This window comes from Neolamprologus brichardi, chromosome 3 (genome assembly GCF_056152115.1).
Source record: "Neolamprologus brichardi isolate AB-2024 chromosome 3, ASM5615211v1, whole genome shotgun sequence".
Taxonomy (NCBI): Eukaryota; Metazoa; Chordata; class Actinopteri; order Cichliformes; family Cichlidae; genus Neolamprologus; species Neolamprologus brichardi.
This window is the reverse complement of record NC_142106.1, coordinates 2,760,000-2,782,001: the sequence shown is the minus strand read 5'-3', so window position 1 is coordinate 2,782,001 and position 22,002 is coordinate 2,760,000. Positions and strand designations below refer to the sequence as shown.

At 41.2% G+C, this 22,002-nt stretch overlaps 1 protein-coding gene across 2 annotated transcripts in view; it reads right to left on the bottom strand.

The window, feature by feature from the left end:
• Positions 1-22,002, bottom strand: part of LOC102789847 (NLR family CARD domain-containing protein 3-like) — a 100,006-nt gene that overhangs the window by 20,257 nt on the left and 57,747 nt on the right. The window contains exons 3-9 of one of the 2 annotated variants that reach the window (XM_087838439.1): positions 14,011-14,101; positions 13,650-13,854; positions 11,725-13,519; positions 8,804-8,977; positions 8,082-8,255; positions 5,542-5,588; positions 4,837-5,366 (exon numbers count right to left, since the gene is read on the bottom strand). In XM_087838439.1, the coding sequence (XP_087694565.1) occupies positions 4,837-5,366; positions 5,542-5,588; positions 8,082-8,255; positions 8,804-8,977; positions 11,725-13,519; positions 13,650-13,854; positions 14,011-14,101 (3,016 nt within the window). Of the gene's footprint in view, positions 1-4,836; positions 5,367-5,541; positions 5,589-8,081; positions 8,256-8,803; positions 8,978-11,724; positions 13,520-13,649; positions 13,855-14,010; positions 14,102-22,002 lie in introns of those variants that run through there. The other variant, XM_087838437.1, reaches the window with a different exon arrangement.

Genomic DNA, 22,002 nt, shown 5'->3' with positions numbered 1-22,002 from the left:
CAGCTGACTGACTTTAAGTCATTTCATTCATTAAGATGGAAATCTGGGATTTCTTTGTTTTGACTTTTAAGTTAAATTTGACTCTGTGAACCTAAAAAAGTGAAACGTATAAAAAGCGCTTTAATTCTGCTCATTTTGCTTTGAAACAAATGCTCAGAATATTGATAAATATCTTTTTATGCTTTTTGTTTTATTGATAATGTGGATAAACATGAATCTGAGGAATGATTGGTTCTTCCTTTCTGCTGATAATCAACATAATAAATGTTGCTCTCCTCATTGAAGGAGGAGCTGGATTTCAAACATGAAGCTGGATTTCATGTTGAGGAGACTCTAAATGGGCCTTAGGATCTATAAATGTCCTCAGTTTCTTTCAGACACTCATGAATATCATACATCTATACTCTGCTGCAGCCTACAGCTCACTGATGACAGAGACAGCTGGCTTTAAACACACATCCAGAAACAATGTTAGCAGTGAGAGCAGAGCTGAAAGCATCTGTCCAATTATTGATCGGCACGGCCGCCTGAAGGAGGATATAAAGAGCAGAGCTCATTGGCTGTGAGCTGTTTGTGACACTGCAGAATCTTTTCCAGTTTCCCTGCTCACTTCAAATGTCTCACTGGCATCACATTTTACACACAACAGCAGGAGTGTGGAACTCTAGGCCTCGAGAGCTGGTATCCTGCAAGTTTTATATCTCACCCTGGGTCAACACACCTGAATCAAACGATTAGCTCATTTCCAGGCCTCTGGATAAGGTCAAGACATGTTGAGGAGGTAATTTAGCCATTTAAATCAGCTGTGTTGGATCAAGGACACAGCTAAAACCTGCAGGACACAGGACCTTGAGGCCTGGAGTGGCCCACACCTGGTTTAGTCACATCTGGGACCGTCTTCTTCAAAGGACTGACAGAGAGCCTCGGCTTTTCTGACACTCTGTGACAAATTAAAGGAAAAAGCAGAACCTTTCACTAAAGCAATAAAACAAAGCATAAACCAGTAAAAAAATTATTAAAAGAGATAAATAAAACAAATACACCCTAAGTTACAGTTCTTCATAAAAGCATGTTTAAAATGTATAAAAATTCAGAGTAAAAAAACCCCATAAAACCAGGAGTCAGTCGAGGCCAGTCCATAAACGGTTGTAAGATAACAGGCCACAACAAGACAGAATAAAACAAAACAGGACAGAATGGTAGTGATGTGTCCTGTGTGTCGAAGCGTCAAATTGTGTGTAATCTCAGGGGCGTTTTTGTGAAGCGCATATCGAGGCTTGCTTTGATTACATATGCAGTGACGTTCCAGGCCTCGCGGACAGTCCCTACCACGTGACTGATTCAGGGACCGGTTCACCGGTTCGCGCCAGATTTGAAATAAAATGGGCAGCAAAACGCAGCTGATTTTCCATCACATTGTGTTGTGGAATTGGACTACGTACGTGTTACATAGTTACTTGAGCATTTCTTCTTCGATGGAACCAGCAAGGAAGCAATTTTTGTAAATTTCATCTCTCCTAATAAAGTATGCACACAGTAATAAATATCACAAATGATAAGCACCATAATATAAATAAACAACACTACAGATCCTATAATCTGATTTCTGTCTGGTCAATTGGCAACTGTCTGATTTTAGTTTATTAAAAAGGCAAGCACCAAACACTAGTTTGTGTCATTATCCAGATGTACATAAGCATAATTACACAGTTACTAGGAGCGGGATTTGATTATCGATTATAATCGATTCTAGCTTGGATAACGTGATATCGATTCATTAAAATACTGAATCGATTTTTAATATGAATATTACTACATTTCAACAACCACCAAATAGCTAAAACAGTAAATGAGAGCAGGAACACCGATTCTGCACAAAGACATAAACACAAAGCACAGACCCGCTGACGCATCAGAATCAGTGAGATGTCGGCTTTCTCACCAGACGGCACGGACACAGTCGGGGCTGAAAGCCAACAGCTCACTGATTCTGATCCGTCGGCGTGTCCGTGCTTCGTGTTTACGCATTTTTTGCGCTGATTCTGAAGCTGCAGGTTTTATTTCTCTTCAAACAATATTGACCGAACCAGCAGCAAAAGGAGATCCAAACTACGCTTCACATAAACATTGTCATGAATTTCCTTTGACTTTTGCTGTTTTGCTTTCACCAGGATAAAATCACACTTCATGCACAGCTTTCTCTCTCTCACACACTCTCTCTCTCTCTTTCTCTCTCTCTCTCTCTCACACACACACACACACACACACCAACACACAGTATACTTCCAGAACAGTTTCCCGTCTAAAAATCTGTTTTCTGCTTTAGTCGCTTGTTTGTTACGCATACAACTACCATTGTTTACAGCGCTGTCAGCCGCTGTTTTTTTCCTTTTAAATACTTCCGAAAAGAAAACCTAATTTCTGCCGTTCAGTAGGCTACTAAACAAATGTAAACTTTTTAACATTATGCAAAATTGCAAAATGCTAAGGTTTGTCTCTAATAAAATCTCTGTAATTTGCTCTGCTTTAATTCAGCAGCATCAGGTAATGTTCATTTGTTTATTAATTGTTTTCTTTTGTTTTTGATCTACTGCTGAATATTTTTATAAAATCGGTTTTCTGTTTTAGCCTCAGCTACGTTTAGGGCATCTGCTATGATGCTTACACATTAGATAAAGTCTCAAAAGTGTCAGCTTTCTTTTTATAGTTATAAAAATATGCAAATGTACTGATCTATGGTCTTAATTATACTACCGACTGACTGTCTGAGGCTAACAGTTACACAATCATACCAAAACTCTGTCCTGATAGTTTCCACTTTCGCTTTTGTATCACACACACTGAGACAATATTCGGGAGAAATAACCATGAAAACAATTCATTCATTCAGTTTAGAGGTTTACATATCATTATAATCACAGAGCCCGCTTCACTTGAATTGTCCACTTGATGGCGCAGTAGAGCAAATTAATCATCACAATCCTTTGAACCATGAGTCGACCAATTGGGTGGAAAGCTTCAGTTCATCACAAGGCTTCATCTCACCATCACCATAGAACGGAATAAAACAAGACAGCAGCAGTATGGCATGATCCTGTAACAAGAGGGAAACAGTTGTCAAGGTCCACCCTACTATATGCCATCCCATTTACCACTATCTAAAGGGCAATACTAAAATGAGCATCTTTCCTGAGGAGATCTGCAGTGCTTAGTTGCCTAACGCACTCAGCTTGGATGGAAAAAGACTGCCAAATGCCTTTGTGTAGTAGTGAAGCGCAGCTGTTTCTTATAAGGCCGCTAATTATCAGCTGGGAAGGTGTGGATGTTAATACTGCATTTGCAGACATCACATAAAATCCTACCCCAAAATCTACTTCACTACACTACAGTAAGGACATCTGGTGGCTCTGTTGGGGTCTCTAATAGAGCACCAGCACAACACACTGGTAATTTTTAAAAGACCTGACAGAGATAAATGACACCATCAAAGACAAGACTAGTTTTACATGTTTAATGAAGACTTTGCTAGTCATTAGACAAGTCACATGCGTTATCACAAAACAAACAAACTCCATTAACCCTTTAAGACCTACCATAGAACCAAGTCAGCCAGAGCTTATATTATATTTTTACATGCTGTGGAGCCATTTTTGGGAGCATTTCAAGTTGCTATACATCAATACAACCATTACAGTCTAAATTTCAATAATATGTCTGCATTAAGTGCATAGTAATTATATAAATTGCAAAAAAGTGCAATAAACTACAAAAAAATTGAAAATTGTTTTTGTTTTTCAACATATATGTCTAGTTAGAGAAATTTAAGAGGCTTATCCCTCAAAACTGTAAATACAAAAAAGTTGCACAAAATAGTTTCCCACCACAGGAAATTTATTTTGAGTGTCTTCATAGTTTTATTTTTGAAATACACCAATTTTTATATACTGCAGGAAAAACGAAAATAAATATTATAGTGCAAATTTGCAAAAAAGCAGCATATGCATCAAAATAAACTATTTTCAGCAGTGCAATATGAATCCTAAGCATCCCGGAAACGACACAGAAAGTCATGAAGTCAAAGATAACTTTTAAAAACACCAGTATAGGCTCATGAGGCTATATGGTAAAAAACTACATTTCCACAAAATGATGTCACTTTCGGTTTCAGGCAGGTCATGGCGGACATGCGATAGTTCGCGCTGATGGACATAGGAAGTGTTATGAACAGCTGATCGGATCGGCAAAGTGTGTTTCTGGAATATTATGTTTTTGTTGCTGCAAGTGCTTTTTATGCAGTTTTTGCAAAGCTGTATGTGGAAGGAAACTGTGACAAGCTGATGGCATAAGATGTAAGTACAACTCCTCCGGTTTCATATGCAAAAAAAATTATTGCGCTAGCTTACGTGGTTGCAGAGCTACCGGGATTTAAAAATAGTTATGCAAAACAGAGCGTGCCCGCTCCGACCGGTTTTAAAGGGTTAAAAACGATTGCGCCAACATTTTCATCTTATATGTCGGAAACATTTTCAACAATGAGTGAAACAGTAAAAGCATGTGGAAAGTTTGGATTCATTTTAATGCACTCAGACTGGTTGAAAATGCAGAGCAGCTGGTTGTGAACTGGGCTTCAGAAAAATACAACATACTGATACTCACTGTGAAGCTTTGAGTGGAAAAACAGAAAAACAACATGTAGAACAGTTTAAAACATCAACTACCTGAATCCATGAATCTGACAACGTGTTTCTGAGTAAAAGAGACAGACATGTACAGACTAAACTATCAGTTCAACAGTCAGAGTGTTTCTCTAACCAGAGGACACTCTTTACACTCAACTCAGCACAGAGTCACTGAGGCACCAGGAGACCAAAGTCTAAATCCAGGATAAAGAGTTTCAGTGAATGCGGTGTTGAAGGAGTGGAGGTGGATCAGAGTGTCAGAGGAGACTCTGTAGAAGGACAGAGTGCCAGCAGGACAGTCCATATACACTGCTACTCTGTTAGAGACAGAGGATGAGGAGGAGATGGATATTTGTCCGTTATTGTGCCAGACACACTGAGGACCATCATCAGAGCAGTCCAGACTCCAGGACTGATCATTGTGCCCAAAAACACAGTCTCTACTGCGTCCTTTCCTTCTGGTTCTTCTGTAACTCAATGATATATAAACGTCTCCTCTCCACTCGACCTCCCAGTAACAGCGACCAGTCAGACCATTTCTACACAGCAGCTGATGATAATGCTCAAATCTGTCTGGATGATCAGGATATGACTGAACGTCCTTCACATGTGTCACCTTCCTGTTGTTGTCAGACAGTTGGAGGTTTGTGTGTGCTGTGTTTGTGTCAATTGTGAGTTGACAGGAATCTGATGGAGAGAACAAACAAAATCCAGCTGCAGTTATTGATCCATCATCTGTTCATTGATTGACACTTTGATGATGACTCCTGACATCAGAGATGTGAATGAGTGATGTGACAGTTTGAAGATGGCTGAATGTGTGCTGCTTTGTTTTCATGAATCACATTAAAATCACACTTACACTTCCTCAGACCTGGTCTCAACCATCGGACTCCAGCAGGCTCCACCCTGAAAGGAGGAGGGGGGTCAGACCAGCACAGTCTCTTTAGCATGCACGCATGGATATTACATGGCTCTCATACACATGTTAGGGGTGTCCAAATTCATATGCTGCATCCTCCTGAGGCCGCATTTGTAAGCCAATTACGTCTCCTTTTCCCCAGATTTGAAGGATGGGTCAGGTGTATCCTTCGTAGCCCACCATATCCCAGAATTCATAGCGTAGCCCTGCCAATTCCAGCTTCCAACAATGGCGGTAGCAAACTAGTTTTAATATTACTCTCATTTCTCTTTCTGGGTCACAAAATAAACTTTTAAGATATTTTCAGGCGAGAATTTAGTAAACTTCAAATATCTGCTCGTTTTATGAAGACGTCATATATTTACAAAGGTGCTCTGAGGTTTTCAGAGACGTCTTTTACCCACCAGCTCAATAGCTCACTAGAGCCGGTGAGAACAGCGACCTACCGGCACATTGTTTTCAAACCCCTGCGTTTTGCTACTCAGGTTAAACATGATATATAAAGCACTTAGATAACTTAAAAATGTTATTGTTTGGCTTTTTTCACTGTTTTATTTTGTTTGTGAGTAAATCGGTTTGGCTGCGATTACAGCTGAATAAATGTCAAACGGAAACACTGAACAAACAGAAGTGTGGCATGATCGAGAATTTACGCCAGTGTCCTGGTATATTTTAGAAAGCAAGTAGATGACGGCTGAGTTCATTAAACTCCACCGAGACAGCTGGTGGTGCAAATCTGAAGGATACACTGTCTTATTTCGCGAAGCCCGGGTTCTCAGGAGGATGGAGCCTATTAATTTGGACACCACCACTGTTAGATACTGATAAAGGAACAGTCCAACCTTTTCAATCCATATGTGGATCAAACTGCTCATAATTTGGACTGATCCTTTTGTTATATTTTAAAAAAAAAAAGCCTAACGAACCCAAATATACAGGACTCTTCAAAAACAGTAAGAAATTGGAAATGTGGATGTCAAATTATCTAAGACTGAAGAGTAAAGGACAGAGCTCATTACTACGCCATATTATTTGATGCCTCTCTGACTTCTATTTGGAATCTTTGGGAAAAAAAAATCCAACCTGCAGCCCTGATGAACTTAAAACCAATTTTCTCACTGCATTGTACCTGTTTTTCAGCACTGTGAGTTCTTTTTGTTTTGATATATGGGTATATATACATGGGTGTATGTATGTATATGTGTGCTTCTGCGTGTGTGTACATGGTGGGCATGTATTATTTAACTATTTTTTTTTACTTTGCATGTGAACAATATAACAAAAAGAAAACTGCCAACAAATAAACTGATGTGCCTAAAATAAATTATTTATATTCATAAGACATTATAAACATTATATATCAGAGCACTCAAAATTAACACGTTAACGCAAATTAATCAGCCATCACTGTGAGCATGATTAAATTTTTTTATCGCAATTAACACATCGCAGAAAGACTGAAAATCCCTTAAATGTTTCTGTCAACGCATTTTGGGCAGTTTGTCCATGTAGAGTTATCATCGCACATGCACAAATGGGCAGTTGATCTGTTAGTGATACGCAGCTGAGCCAATCAACCCAATATGAAAGATGATAAATACACACTGGCCCTCTCGATGGGAAATTTGAGTATTAAAAAAATAACAAAACGGAACAGTCAGCCGACATAAAGTGACATGCATGTTATTGAGGAAGAAATTTTCTTTTCATCGAAGCACTTCCAGCTTAAAATATCACATTGACGCGAAGCAAACGTTAGTCAGGGATGCTGCTAGGACTTTGACTCGTCGCCCAGCTTGCAACACACCATTCACATTTATTGACAGCACTATCGTATGTATGTATGTATGTATGTATGTATGTATGTATGTATGTACGTATAATTAATATATATATATATATATATACACACACACACATATATAATAGATGGAAATGCTTGACTTGCTCATTGAGACATCTCAGGAGTACTAATGATGATCTGAAAGCATGATGGCATTTAGGTGGTTTCATTTTTACAATTTCTGACCTGATAATTGTAGAGTTTGGACTCTTCAGCATTTTCACTCCTGAATCATTGAGGTTGTTGTTACTCAGGTCCAGCTCTGTCAGACTACAGAACTGGGAGCTGAGAAATGAGGACACATCTTCACAGCTTCTTTATGAGAGTTTACAGCCACTTAGTCTAAAAAATTATAAAACCCATTGTGAAATCATGAAATAACATTGGTAAAAAAGTGCTTTCATGATGCAGTGAGGAGCTATAAGAGAGGAGTTAATAGATTTGGCAATATGCATTTTTCTGACTTCATTTCTCATTTGATTATTTAACATAAGTGAAAAGTAAAATTTGCAGTCAAGTCAGAAAATTAGAAATATTACACTAATACACAAAACATTAAACAACACACATCTAATGCTCAAATTCTTAGTGATCATTTTTTAATTCAAATAAAAAATTCCATATCACTTCATCTGACCTGAGAGTTTCGAGTTTACAGTGTGGACTCTTGACCCCAACAGACAGATTCTTCACTCCTGAATCTTGTAAGTTGTTGTTACTCAGGTCCAGCTCTTTCAGACTAGATGACTGGGAGGTGAGAACTGAGGACAGAGACTCACAGCTTCTCTCTGAGAGGTTACAGATATTAAGTCTGAAAAACCACAGAGACAAACAACGCTGGTGTTAAAGTGTCTTCATGGTATATAGAGGAGTTACTAGATTTGGTAACAGGAATTATTTTCTGACTTCACTCCTCACTTGAATATTTAATATAAGGATACCAGCCAAGTTCTAAACAAAAAAATAAAACAACACATACAGGTGAAACTCAATAAATTTGAATATCATACAAAAGTTTATTTATTTCAGTAATTCAACTTAAAAGGTGAAATAATAGATGATATACACTCATCAAAAGCAAACCAAAATATTTAAAGATTTTGTTACTTAGAATTTTTGTGATTATGGCTTACAGCTTATGAAAACCGCAAATGTAAAATCTTGGAAAATTTGCATATTACATGAGTCTATATCTTACATTTGTTTCACCTTTTAAGCTGAATTGCTGAAATAAATGAACTTTTGCATGATATTTAATTTTTGGAGTTTCACCTTTATGTGAAGCTTTCATAGTGATTCTTTTTAATTAACAGAAAAAGCAATTCCATATCATATATATTCCATATATATTCATCTGACCTGAGACTTTCTAGTTTACAGTGTGGACTCTTCACCCCAATGGACAGAATCTTCACTCCTGAATCTTGTAGGTTGTTGTTACTGAGGTCCAGCTCTCTTAGACTAGATGACTGGGAACTGAGAACTGAGGACAGAGCTTCACAGCTTCTCTCTGAGAGGTTACAGACATTAAGTCTGAAAAAACAATGATAGGAAGTAAGAGGACATTATTTCTTATTCCAGAAGATATCAGTGAATTCATTTTTAGGGATAGAGCCAGGTGGGGATGATTGACATAGTTTCAACTAATTTGCTAATCATCTACTTTATACTTAACCCTCTGAAGTCGACAGATGCGCCGGCGCGTCAAAATCACATGACCCATTAAAGATGGCACAGCAACAAGATGCAGTGACACAGAGGCTCGGTTTCAACTTGTGTCAGAAGCACAGATTTCAAACTATATACCAGTTTTTAAATTATGTTGCCGTTATGATGCCAGATAAAACAAGAGTTATGATCAAAAATACACGCAATGTTTTTTTCTGAATGAAACAGTAAGGTTTACAGCAGGAAGAAATGGTAAAAAACAGCGTTTTCTAGAGACAGCGCTAGCAAACATGCTCCACTTGTGAGTAAAAAAATATATATACATTTTTTTTAAACACCCCTTTCCTTCCCTATTGGTGTTAAAGTCTATTATGTCAACCAATCAAAAAATTATATGGCAACATCTGGCATTTGGATGTTTAGGAAGAGGGGAAAGTTTTATGAGTGACTCCGGTGAGCTAGAGCAAGCGAGCGAAAGAGAGACAGCAACTTTTCACACGTGAGAGATTAGTGACATTCAGTGTGTTTGGAGGCTATAGTTAGTATGTAGTGTTGTCGTTGTTTTGTTTTGTGTGCCAGTTATACAGCTGAATGTCACAGTTGTGACTGTGCAAAAGAGCCATCAAAGACAAACTGCAGTGTAAGCCCCGTCTCAAGCTAGAAAATGGGAGGTGTGACACACCTCCTGGTGTCAGACCTCCAGGGTTTCGGCCTGTGGTGTTCTCCCATGTCTTATAGTGGAGAGACACAATTTTTTGGAGTTGCATAAATATTTTGTCTTTTTCTCATTTGATGCAGAACACCTGATGGTTCTGTAGATAGTTTTAAATGGTTATATAAAAACGCTTGAGACCTTGGCTGCATTTTTAGGTAAATAGTACCATATAACGTAATTGTTTGCAAATCTTATGCATAATTTTAAAAAAATGTACAATTTCTATTTGCATTTCAAGCTATTAAAATGATTCAATAAACATGTTTGTGGTTTTTACAGAAACAACTAACTTTTTTCTGCTCAGATTTTATGTTTTTTGTTTGAATTTAAATGCGTTAATACATTATGTCAAAATGAAAGAAAAAAACCCTCCAAATTCAGATATTTGAGGTTTTGCTGAAAATAATTATATCAAACAAAGCAAGCTGAACAGTTTTTAAGGATGAAATATACAGGTCAAATCAAAAGTAGTCAAAAATTGTCAATTATACCCTAGACCCCAGAGGGTTAAACCAAAGAAACAACTTTGCATCAAGTCTAAGGAGCCTGGAAAGAAAAGCATCTGGACTTCTTTAAGTTGCTTGAAGATGTTTCACCTCTCATCCGAGAAGCTTCTTCAGTTCTAGGGTCAAATGGTGGAGAGTCCCAGATTTAAGCCCTGTGGGAGTAATGTACCGAGAGGGACGATGGACCCCCTAATGATCCTCTACCTAATCACGTGAGCCAAGATTTTGAAAATGTGATTAGGAAGAGGATCAACCTGTGCTATGCTATGCTGGGCAAATTGGGCATAGCTCCCATTCATCACTTGGTCTGTCTAGACTCTGTAGCACATTGGCTGACTCAATCGCTGCAGATTGTGACACTCTCAAAAAAGTCATTTCATTTCCTAAGGAAAAGTTTCCTAAATCTCAAAATCTCTTTTTGTTTTTTGCACTATTTGCTTGCTTAGTATGCACAAGTCTACAGTTGTCTTCAGAGCTGTTGACCACTACTGTTTTTGTTTGTTTGTTTTAAATGACCTCTGATAAAAAAGCCACATCTCTGCTGTTCAACACTGAAGAAAGTTTTACTTTTTCAAATGAGGCAAAATTGCAAAACCCTTCGATGTATCCCTAATAAAATCTCTACAGCTTTGCTCTGCTTCACTTCAGAAGCATCAGGTAATTTTCAAATGTTTATTCATGGTTTTCTTTAGTTTTTGTTCTACTGCAGAATATTTTTAAGGTTATCTCGTATTAAAAGCCAGGACAGGAATATCTCCATGCCTTTCTGCATTTTGTCCTTGAATTAAATCAAAATCCAGTTAATTATAGAAATCAGTGACGATATCCCCAAACCTAGTACCAAGTAAGATATCCTCAACAGAATTTGTTTCCCCTCCATCGGGAGCATTCTATGGGCTGTCCAAATCACAGATAAACAGTATCCCATAGATGTTTTCTGTTTTTAAACACATTTTGCACAGAGAGGGATTTTTTTGAAAAATATACTGATAGCAATGTTGAATATAATTACACATAAAAAACAAACAACTACATACGGAATAATTACACCACAAACATGGTTTGTTTTTCTGTTATTTAAAAATAGGTAGAAGTTTTTTTTTTATTGCAACCTGTAACCTATGTCGGTTTACTTTTATTTGTTTCATTGTTTACAGAAGGTTGGAGGTGTCAAATAAACAGCAATGGAGTTGCAGAATATGGGCAGGTGTGTTGATGTGTTTGTGCTTTTTTGGTGGGAAGTGGGCAAGGGTGGGTTTCTTGTAAAACAAAGGGGGGGCTAGGAAAAAGAAGTTTGGAAACAACTGCGCTAACTGATCCCAGCAACCACTTTGTCTGCAAGGATCAACAGAACCCTAAGGTACCTCTCAATAAAGTAACATACAGCTTACAGAGCTTTGTTGGAAGCTTTGACCACTGGCAACAACTTCAGAAGAGCCTCCTCTGAAGTAGAATATTTCTTCAAGTCAAACACATCCAGATCTTTTTCTGATGACAGTAAGATGAAGACCAGAGCTGACCACTGAGCGGGAGACAGTTCAGTTGAGAGACTTCCTGAACTCAGGGACTGTTGGATCTCCTCCACTAGAGAACAATCATTCAGTTCATTCAGACAGTGGAACAAATTGATGCTTTTCTCTGCAGACAAGTTCTTACTGAGCTTCTTCTTGATGTACTGGACTGTTTCCTTATTGGTCTGTGTGCTACTTCCTGTCTGTGTCAGCAGGCCTCGTAGGAGAGTCTGATTGGTCTGCAGTGAAAGACCGAGGAGGAAGCGGAGGAACAAGTCCAGGTGTCCGTTTGAACTAAGTAAGGCCTTGTCCACAGCACTCTGGTGGAGAGATTGAAGGTTTGGTTTGTTAAAGAATTTGTACTTTTTCAGGGTTGTTTGATCTTCCAGCAGGTTTACTCCAGAATTGATGAAGGTCAGATGGACATGAAGAGCAGCCAGAAACTCCTGAACACTCAGATGGATGAAGCAGAACACCTTCTCCTGGTACAGTCCTCTCTCCTCTTTAAAGATCTGTGTGAACACTCCTGAGTACACTGAGGCTGCTCTGATTCCGACACCACACTCTGTCAAGTCTGATTCATAGAAGATCAGGTTTCCTTTCTGCAGCTGATCAAAAGCCAGTTTTCCCAGAGACTCAATCATCTTCCTGCTCTCTGGACTCCAGTGTGGATCTGTCTCAGCTCCTCCATCATACTTGACCTTCTTCACTTTGACCTGAACCACCAGGAAGTGGATGTACATCTCAGTCAGGGTCTTGGGCAGCTGCCCTCCCTCTCTGGTTTTCAGCACATCCTCCAGAACTGTAGCAGTGATCCAGCAGAAGACTGGGATGTGACACATGATGTGGAGGCTTCGTGATGTCTTGATATGGGAGATGATCCTGCTGGCCTGCTCCTCATCTCTTAATCTCTTGCTGAAGTACTCCTCCTTCTGTGGATCAGTGAACCCGCTGACCTCTGTTACCATATCAATACAGTAAGGAGGGATCTGATTGGCTGCTGCAGGTCGTGTTGTTATCCAGAGGTGAGCAGAGGGAAGCATTCTCCCCCTGATGAGATTTATCAGCAGCGCATCCACTGAGGTGGACTTTCTAGGGTCAGTTAGGATTGCAGTTTTGTGGAAGTCCAGAGGAAATCGACACTCATCCAGACCATCAAAGATGAACACAACCTGGAAGTCTTCAAAGCTGCAGATTCCTGCTTCTTTGGTTTCAGTAAAGAAGTGATGAACAAGTTCCACCAAGCTGAACTTTTCCTTTTTCAGCACATTCAGCTCTCTGAAAGTGAATGGAAATATGAACGGGATGTCCTGGTTGGCTTTGTCTTCAGCCCAGTCCAGGGTGTATTTCTGTGTTAAGACTGTTTTCCCAATACCAGCTACTCCCTTTGTCAGCACTGTTCTGATTGGTTTATCTCTTCCAGGTGAGGCTTTAAAGAGGTCTTCTTGTCTGATTGTTGTTTCTGGTCTGTCTGTTTTCCTGGATGCTTTTTCAATCTGTCTGACCTCATGTTCATTATTGACCTCTGCAATCCCTCCCTCAGTTATGTAGAGCTCTGTGTAGATCTGATTCAGAAGGGTTGAGTTTCCTGCTTTAGCGATCCCCTCAAACACACACTGGAACTTCTTCTTCAAGACAGACTTGAGATTATGTTGACAAACTGCGCCATAAAGTTCTAAATAAAAAATATATATATTGGTTAATCTTTAAAAAGTCAATATGAATACTTTTTGAATACATATTTATAGACATTAGCAAATGTTTCACTTATCTAGCAGCTTAAATCTTCATAGAAATCGTCTTACTGCTCTGGAGACGGTCAGCAAGCTCCACCTGCCTTATTGTCCTTAGGAAGTTTAGTGTGATTTTCACAAATGCCTCTCTGCTGCCCCTCCTCTGCTCATCATCCTCCCTCTGACTCTCTAAACATTCTGGGTAATCTATAGTCAGAACCTTCTGGATCTTCTTCAGCTCATCTTTCACAAAAGTGATGATGTTGTCCTCCAGCAGCTGAAACAGAATACTTTATGTATGACCCAATTAGACTGAAGTCATGGAGCCAAACATCAGATCCATGTTGGACACACTGACAATCCACTGGTCTACAAAGAGCAGAATGGAGATGAATGTGAACAATGTAAAAGTAGTTGTTGTACATGTACAGACCATAAATATGGAGTTGTATTCTTGTGTGTTGTGTGTTTGATGCTGCTGGGCAGACTGATCACTGGGAACCTCTGAACTCTCCTGTTCCAATCTGTGGAGGAATCATAAAGAATTACTTCAAGCACAGAACAGATCAAGAAGTTTTCTGCCTATCAGCCATAATAGTCCCAAGGAATCCTGAACATCCTTTTAAGGTTCCTTGTGGCACCAAGTGATCAAAGAGGGGATTGAATAGTCATTTTAGTTTTATTGTTGATTGTAGTCGGTAAGCCAAGTGGGAAAATGTTATTTAATAAACAGTAATTATTGTAATTATGTCTACAGTTTTGGCTTAACATTAAGAAAAGCTATTAGATCAGAATTGTGTGTAGTTTAGTTTAGTATGTAAGCGAAGATAATGGAATGGCTTGAGGGCCAATTATCAGCAGTCTATAAAAGGCTGCCAATTAACATCAGAGGCTGTTGCAGGAACCCACCGCTGGGTTATTGAACATCAACAGAGAGAGAAAAAAGCTATTTTCTGTTGAGTCCCCGCCTAAAATGGAAAATGAGCACAGTCAGAGGTTAAAGTGGATTCAGAAGGTGGGGGAACCTAAAATTGGTTGGTATGGCTCAATGTGGGGAAAATAATCATAACTTGCAATAAATTCTATTGAGAGCTCCGGTAGATTTTCTTAGTGGGTAGTAGGCTGTGATCAGCTGACCTGCTGCTCTTTGTGGATGTAAATAACTGAATTCAAACAGCTGTAAGCAGATGCTTTACGAGTTGTCCTGGCTGATTTAATCCTCTATACTCACAGTACACCGTTTATCCTGTCTGTTTTCTAGATGGTTTAAACTTGGGATAAAGGTGGAATTCAGTCAATGAATCTCAGGATCATCAGCTAAAATTCATATGAATATCTGCTACACCTGACGTAGGCTAACTGTGACCTGAGATACTTGAACTCTTCCACTTGGGGCAAGAACTCGTCCCTGACCCGTAGTGGGCACTCCATCCTTTTCCCTTTAAACTTCCCGTTTTCATCAAATGCAGTCCTACCTGTAACTACAACCTCTGTTCTTCCTCTCCTGTCCTGTCTGTCTTACATTTGTCCCCATCTCGAACTAAATTTAGCTTTCAATCTTGCACACACTGCCTGGTTTAGCCTCTTTAGCCTCATCTCTCTATATGTGATAACCGTTGGTGTTACACCCCACTTAAAAACGAAGTGCTGACTGGGGTGGGGTAACACAAAGTGAAAGAGAAAACATAAACTACTGGAGAATAGATGTCATTAAACATGATTTATTGCCCAAAACTACTGCAGTAAAAATAAACAAAGGGAAGTTCTTTTCTTCAGGGTCTCCAAAGCCAAAACAACAAACAAAACACCCCCTTTAGCTAAAAATCAAACCAAGTACTCTCTAACCAAAACAAAATACAATGGCTGAGCTCCCTGCCTAACCAAAAACAGGAGAAAACAGTTGAAACAAAAATGGCAGAGAACCCCTACCTGCTTCCACAAAGATGAAATAAATAACACAGTAAGGGCACACCTTTGCTTACAATAAAAGAAAGACAACCAAAGTTCCACAAAGTTTAAGTTCTCACACACACACTAAGGCACGCTGCCCAAAACACTACAGCTCACAGCTCTGGCAAAAATGGGGGAAGTGGCAGGGGTGTGGCAGTTTAGGATAGCAGACTATATGCTGTGGCTGACGAGCTGGAACACACCTCAGCTGTGGCTCATGAGGCAGACCTGCAACACAAGAAAAGGCGAAAAAAAACCTCTTCTACAGAGGGAGAGCCACTAGAGGTCAGCGACCATAACACCCCCCCCCCCCCCCCCCCCCCCCCACACACACACACACATAAAATATCACATATAGTAAACAGACTCTTTTAACAACTGTCACCAAGTCCGTTACTGGGGTTAATACTGGGTCCTGGACAGTGCATCAGCCACCACGTTGTCCATACCTCTCTGATGTCGGATGTCTATGTTGTACTCCTGAGCAAGCAACGCCCATCTCATCAATCTTTTGTTGTGATTGTACATGTGTTTTAGGATTACCAGAGGGTTATGGTCAGTATAAACCAGAACAGGGGTGGTGGTTGACCCCACGTACACGTCGAAATGCTGCAGAGCAAGCAACATGGCCAGGGTTTCCTTCTCAATGGTGGAATAGTTGAGTTGATGAGGCTTGAACTTAGCTGAGAAGTAGGAAACCGGGTGACTGATGCCATCAGCTCCATCCTGTAACAGCACTGCTCCAGCGCCAGTGGCGCTTGCGTCCACTTCCAGCTTGAAGGCCTTGCTGAAGTCCGGAGTAGCCAGTACAGGGGCACTGCAAAGGAGAGACTTGGCACAGTCAAATGCATGTTGGCACTCAGCAGTCTATACGAAGGGTTCCTTCGGACTGCACAGATGAGTCAGGGGAGCCACTACTGTCGAAAAGTTCCGGCAGAAACATCTGTAGTAGCCCACTAGACCCAAGAAGCGCCTGAGCTCCCGTCTTGTGGTGGGCACCGGGTAGCTCAGTACGGCCTCCACTTTTGCAGTCATGGGGCGCACCTGGCCGTGTCCTACTTGTTTTCCGAGGTATGTCACTACCGCCTTGGCAAAATCACACTTTGCCAGGTTCAGAGTTAGGGAAGCCTGGGTTAAACGAGCAAAAACATCCCTCAGAGTACTCACATGATCAGTCCAGCAAGATGAATATACCACAATGTCATCCAAATACACATTACAATTGTTAATGTCCGCTAACACAAAGTTCATAAGTCGTTGGAAAGTGGCTGGTGCATTCCGCATGCCAAACGCCATCACTGTGTACTGCAAGAAATGGTCTGGAGTAACAAATGCTGAGATATCAGAGGTTCTGCTAGTTAGAGGAACCTGCCAGTACCCTTTTAACAGATCTAGCTTTGTTATGTAGGTGGCGGCTCCAATACTGTCTATGCAGTCTTCCATGCGAGGCAACGGGTATGAGTCAGGGACTGTGACTGCATTTACCCTCCTAAAATCAGTACAAAAACGAGGAGAACCATCTGACTTTGGTGTCAGCAGACATGGAGAGCTCCAAGAGCTATGGCTAGGTATCGCCAAACCATTTTCAAGCAGGTACTGTACCTCTTTTTTCATTAATTCCCTCTTGAGTGGGGGGCACCGGTATGCGTGTTGCTTAATAGGGCACGCATCACCCACGTCAATGTCGTGCTCTAACACTGGAGTTCTAGATGGTACATCCCCAAACAGACTAGGGTGCGCTTGGATCAGATTTTTCACGTCATCTTTCTCGCCTTGAGGAAGATAGGAGAGGTACATGTCTAAGGCACCAAGAACCTCTGAGTTTGCGAGCCTGCCGCTCTGCTGACCTTCACTACCCTTCACCAAACCATCATCATGGTTTATGGGCACAGAAATGAGTGAGATGGAGCCTTCGCGATCATCTTCCCTAGAGTGAAACAGTTTCAGCATATTTATATGGCAGAGCCGTGTTTTGCGCCTTCTATCCGGAGTGCGAACAATGTAGTCTGTGTCATTGACTTTGCTCTCTACCACATATGATCCCGCAAATTGGGCTGACAGAGATGGACCAGATGTGGGCACCAACATGAGTACCCGATCACCAGGTTTAAAAGAACGCTGCACTGCCTTCCTGTCATACTTCCGCTTCATCTTCCCTTGGGCTGCTGACAGAGACTTCTTAGCCATTGCACAAGCATGGTACAATCGTTCCCGACACTGCGTGACAAACTCAAGCACATTTGATTGTGGCTGCACACCAGATAAAAACTGTTCTTTCAGAGTTTTTAGTGGCCCTCTCACACTATGCCCAAAAACTAATTCAGCAGGGCTGAAACCAAGGGACTCCTGTTTAGCTTCACGAGCTGCAAACAGTAGAAATGGCAGTCCCTCATCCCAGTTCTTGTCAGTCACCAGACAATATTTTCGCATCATCACCTTTATGGTCTGGTGCCATCTTTCTAGTGCACCTTGTGACTGGGGATGGTAAGGGCTGGAAGGGATGTGTTTGATACCAAGTGATTGTAAAGTCCGCTTGAACAGTTTTGACTGAAAATTGCTGCCTTGATCGGTTTGAACAACTCTAGGCAGTCCAAATGTTGAAAAGAATTTAAGTAGAGCCTTGATTACAGTGGGAGCAGTGATTCTTCGAAGTGGTATGGCTTCAGGAAAACGGGTTGTGGCATACATGATTGTCAGGAGGAACTGATTACCCGTTTTTGTTCTGGGTAGAGGACCCACACAGTCCACTAAAACACGCTCAAAAGGCTCCCCAACTACCGGGATGGGTTTAAGAGGAGCAGGTGGCACCGTCTGATTAGGTTTACCCACAATTTGGCAAACCTGGCATGTTTTGCAGAACTTGGCAACGTCTTTCTTCAGACCTGGCCAGAAAAAGTGCTGAAGAACGCGGTCATAGGTTTTAGTGCTTCCTAAATGACCTGACCATGGGTGTTCATGCGCAAGCTGCAATATGCCACCCCGGTAATCCCTAGGAATGACTATTTGGCGTACCACCCCGCAACCCTCATCACCTCCTTCCTGCTGTAATGCAGGTGTTGAGACCCATTTCCTTAGCAGTAACCCATCCTCAAGATAAAACCTGTGTGCCTTTCTATTGTTTGTTAACTCGCTTACCTCTTTAAAACACTTAGCGAGTGACTCATGCTTTTCCTGAGCATGGCTCAAGCACTCACGTGAGACGGGCAAAGGAAGAACCTCAGACAGAGTAGTCAGACCCTGTTCATCGAGTGCTGGTTTAGCAGGGCTAGCAGCCAGCTCTCTGTCCCCAGTTAGAACAGATCCAAGAACAGTCTCACTCAGGTTCACTTCCTCCAGCTTACAAGCTTGCGACCTGGTAAGAACACTGACAGAAAACACATCAGGGTGGGATTTCAACAGCTCATCCTCTTCTGGGATATAGCTGGGTTTATCCACCACTTCAGGAACAGGGAGTACCTTGTCCCCAGCAATATCATTTCCCATTATAAACTCAACACCCTGAATAGGAAATGAGCTTCTCACTGCAACCTTGAAAAATCCAGAGGCTAACTTCGACTGCACATGAACACAATGTAATGGTGCAGGTATGTAGGCCATCCCAATACCTTGCACTATTGTACTCGCGTTACAAGATGACTCATCACTGACTGGCAAAACATCGGCCAATAAAAATGATTGTGAGCCACCCGTGTCCCTCAGTATTCTCACGGGCTTCTGATCCACAGGAAACCCTGTTAAGGAGACAAAACCATCAAAAATGAAGGGTTTAAAACACTTATCGGGTTCACTCATGGTCACATGAGAGGGGGAGCTCAGCGACTTGACTAGGCCAACCCCTTTAGCTTGTTTTAATTGCTGGGGCACTTGTTTACATTTAAGAGCCAAACACTCAGAAACTATATGCCCCACTTTGTGACAGTGAAAACATTGTCTATCAGACTTGGAACTCGAAGAACCCCTAGGTTGTTGAGGGTGCGGCTTTGTGTCCTTTTTCATTTGTTCATGATAGAGTGATTCAGATTTACCCACAAACACGCTTTTGTGCGTCAAAGCAAATTCTTCTGCCAGGACAGCTGCCTCCTGCAAAGTGGCGACTTTTTGTTCATTCAGGTACAGCACTGTATGGTCAGGAACACCGTTTTTGAATTCCTCCAACAATACCAGTTCACGCAGTGCGTTAAACCCTGAAACTTTGCTTGCTTGACACCACCTATCAAATAGTATCCCTTTTTCCCTTGCAAACTCAAGGAATGTTTGAGCAGTGGATTTCCTCAGGGTCCTGAAACGCTGCCTGTAAGCTTCAGGCACCAACTCATAGGCTTTGAGTATAGCACTTTTGATATTGTCATACACAAGACTGTCCTCGATAGTGAGAGCTGCGCATACTTCCTGTGCTTTACCAATTAATTTGTACTGAAGCAAAAGGGACCAAACCTCCTTGGGCCAATGTAAAGCCATAGCAATGCGCTCAAACGCATTAAAATAGGCCTCCACCTCAGTCTCCCTGAATGGTGGAACTAGGGCAATGTTTTTGCCTACATCAAATGTCGGAGGTGCAGGAGCAGGGTGAGAAGGATTACTATCGTTATCTTCATCCTTCACTGAAGGTGGAGCAGAAGGCTCAGGAGACAATTTGTTAGCTTGCAACTCCAGCTGATGCAACCTAATAGATGTCTCAGCTTCTAGCTGCCGACACTTTAGCTTGAATGCAAGCTCATCCTTACGTTCCCTTTCTTTGGCCTCAAGTTCAAGATGAGCGAAACATACCTTTAAGCGTGCACTAACACTGGGATTACTGGATTTGACAGAGAAGGCCTCAAACCGTGGAAGAGAGGCTGGTGGCTTTCCCCGACCCGGTTTGACCACCGTAGGTGTCCCCGCCCCGTCCTCAGCACAAACCTCAGACTGATCAGGGGTTTCGAGGACCGACGCGGCATCCCCCGAGTCCACATCTAAAGGGAACACACCTTTCCCAACCAACCCACTGACAACAAGAGACTTCAACTCGCTCTTCTTCATGGACTTAGCCACAGGGATTTCATAATGCGCGGCAACAGCACGTAAATCCTCCTTCCTACATGCATCAAGCTGGTCTAATGCAGGCTTAGCTATAAAATCACCCAGGCTAAACTGTGCCATATCCAAAATTAATCCCGGACGAGCCCCCACTTATGTTACGCCCCACTTAAAAACGAAGTGCTGACTGGGTTGAGGGGTAACACAAAGTGAAAGAGAAAACATAAACTACTGGAGAATAGATGTCATTAAACATGATTTATTGCCCAAAACTACTGCAGTAAAAATAAACAAAGGGAAGCTCTTTTCTTCAGGGTCTCCAAAGCCAAAACAACAAACAAAACACCCCCTTTAGCTAAAAATCAAACCAAGTACTCTCTAACCAAAACAAAATACAATGGCTGAGCTCCCTGCCTAACCAAAAACAGGAGAAAACAGTTGAAACAAAAATGGCAGAGAACCCCTACCTGCTTCCACAACGATGAACTAAATAACACAGTAAGGGCACACCTTTGCTTACAATAAAAGAAAGACAACCAAAGTTCCACAGAGTTTAAGTTCTCACACACACACTAAGGCACGCTGCCCAAAACACTACAGCTCACAGCTCTGGCAAAAATGGGGGAAGTGGCAGGGGTGTGGCAGTTTAGGATAGCAGACTATATGCCGTGGCTGACAAGCTGGAACACACCTCAGCTGTGGCTCATGAGGCAGACCTGCAACACAAGAAAAGGAGAAAAAAACCTCTTCTACAGAGGGAGAGCCGCTAGAGGTCAGCGACCGTAACAGTTGGTGATTAATGCAGTATTATGATTGCCTTTCATGTGTTACTGTTAAGGCTAAACTAATTTGCTGTTTGAAGGAGCACAATGATATGAAACGATTCCTCCTTTGACTATCAAAAAAAGTAGCAAGCACGTTTTGAAAATGTGATAGAAAGTACTGATATTAATGTAAATAATATTCCTTCTAGTCAAAGCAAAGTTAGGTTCTAAGTTAGGTTAGTAACTTCGTTTTTCAAGCACAGTCTGAACCACAATCTGGACCAACAGCAGGCTGTTGAGCAGATCTATAAAACGTATTGATTGGTGGAGACAAAATTAGCATCTTTCCTGTAGCGCTCATTTATTTCTGAGCTGTGCATGTCTGAACCTGCAGCTTTAATAACTCAGTGGATCATGAACAGTGCAAGAATGCCATCTGCTGACATAATAATGTATAACATAACAGAAATGTTGAGATGGTGTTAGAATAATTTATTTTCCCCCCTGTATGAGGACATCTGGCCAGCAACACCAGCCCATAAATCCACAGAACATGCTGAGAAAACAGAACAATAGACACTGGCTGCAGAGGTAAGCTGGGATGCTGACAGGTGTCAGAGTTTCCCTGTGAATAGTTTTAAGGACCTGTGGTATGTAGCAGGAGAAAATCTAACCAGGGCAGTAAACTGACGGAG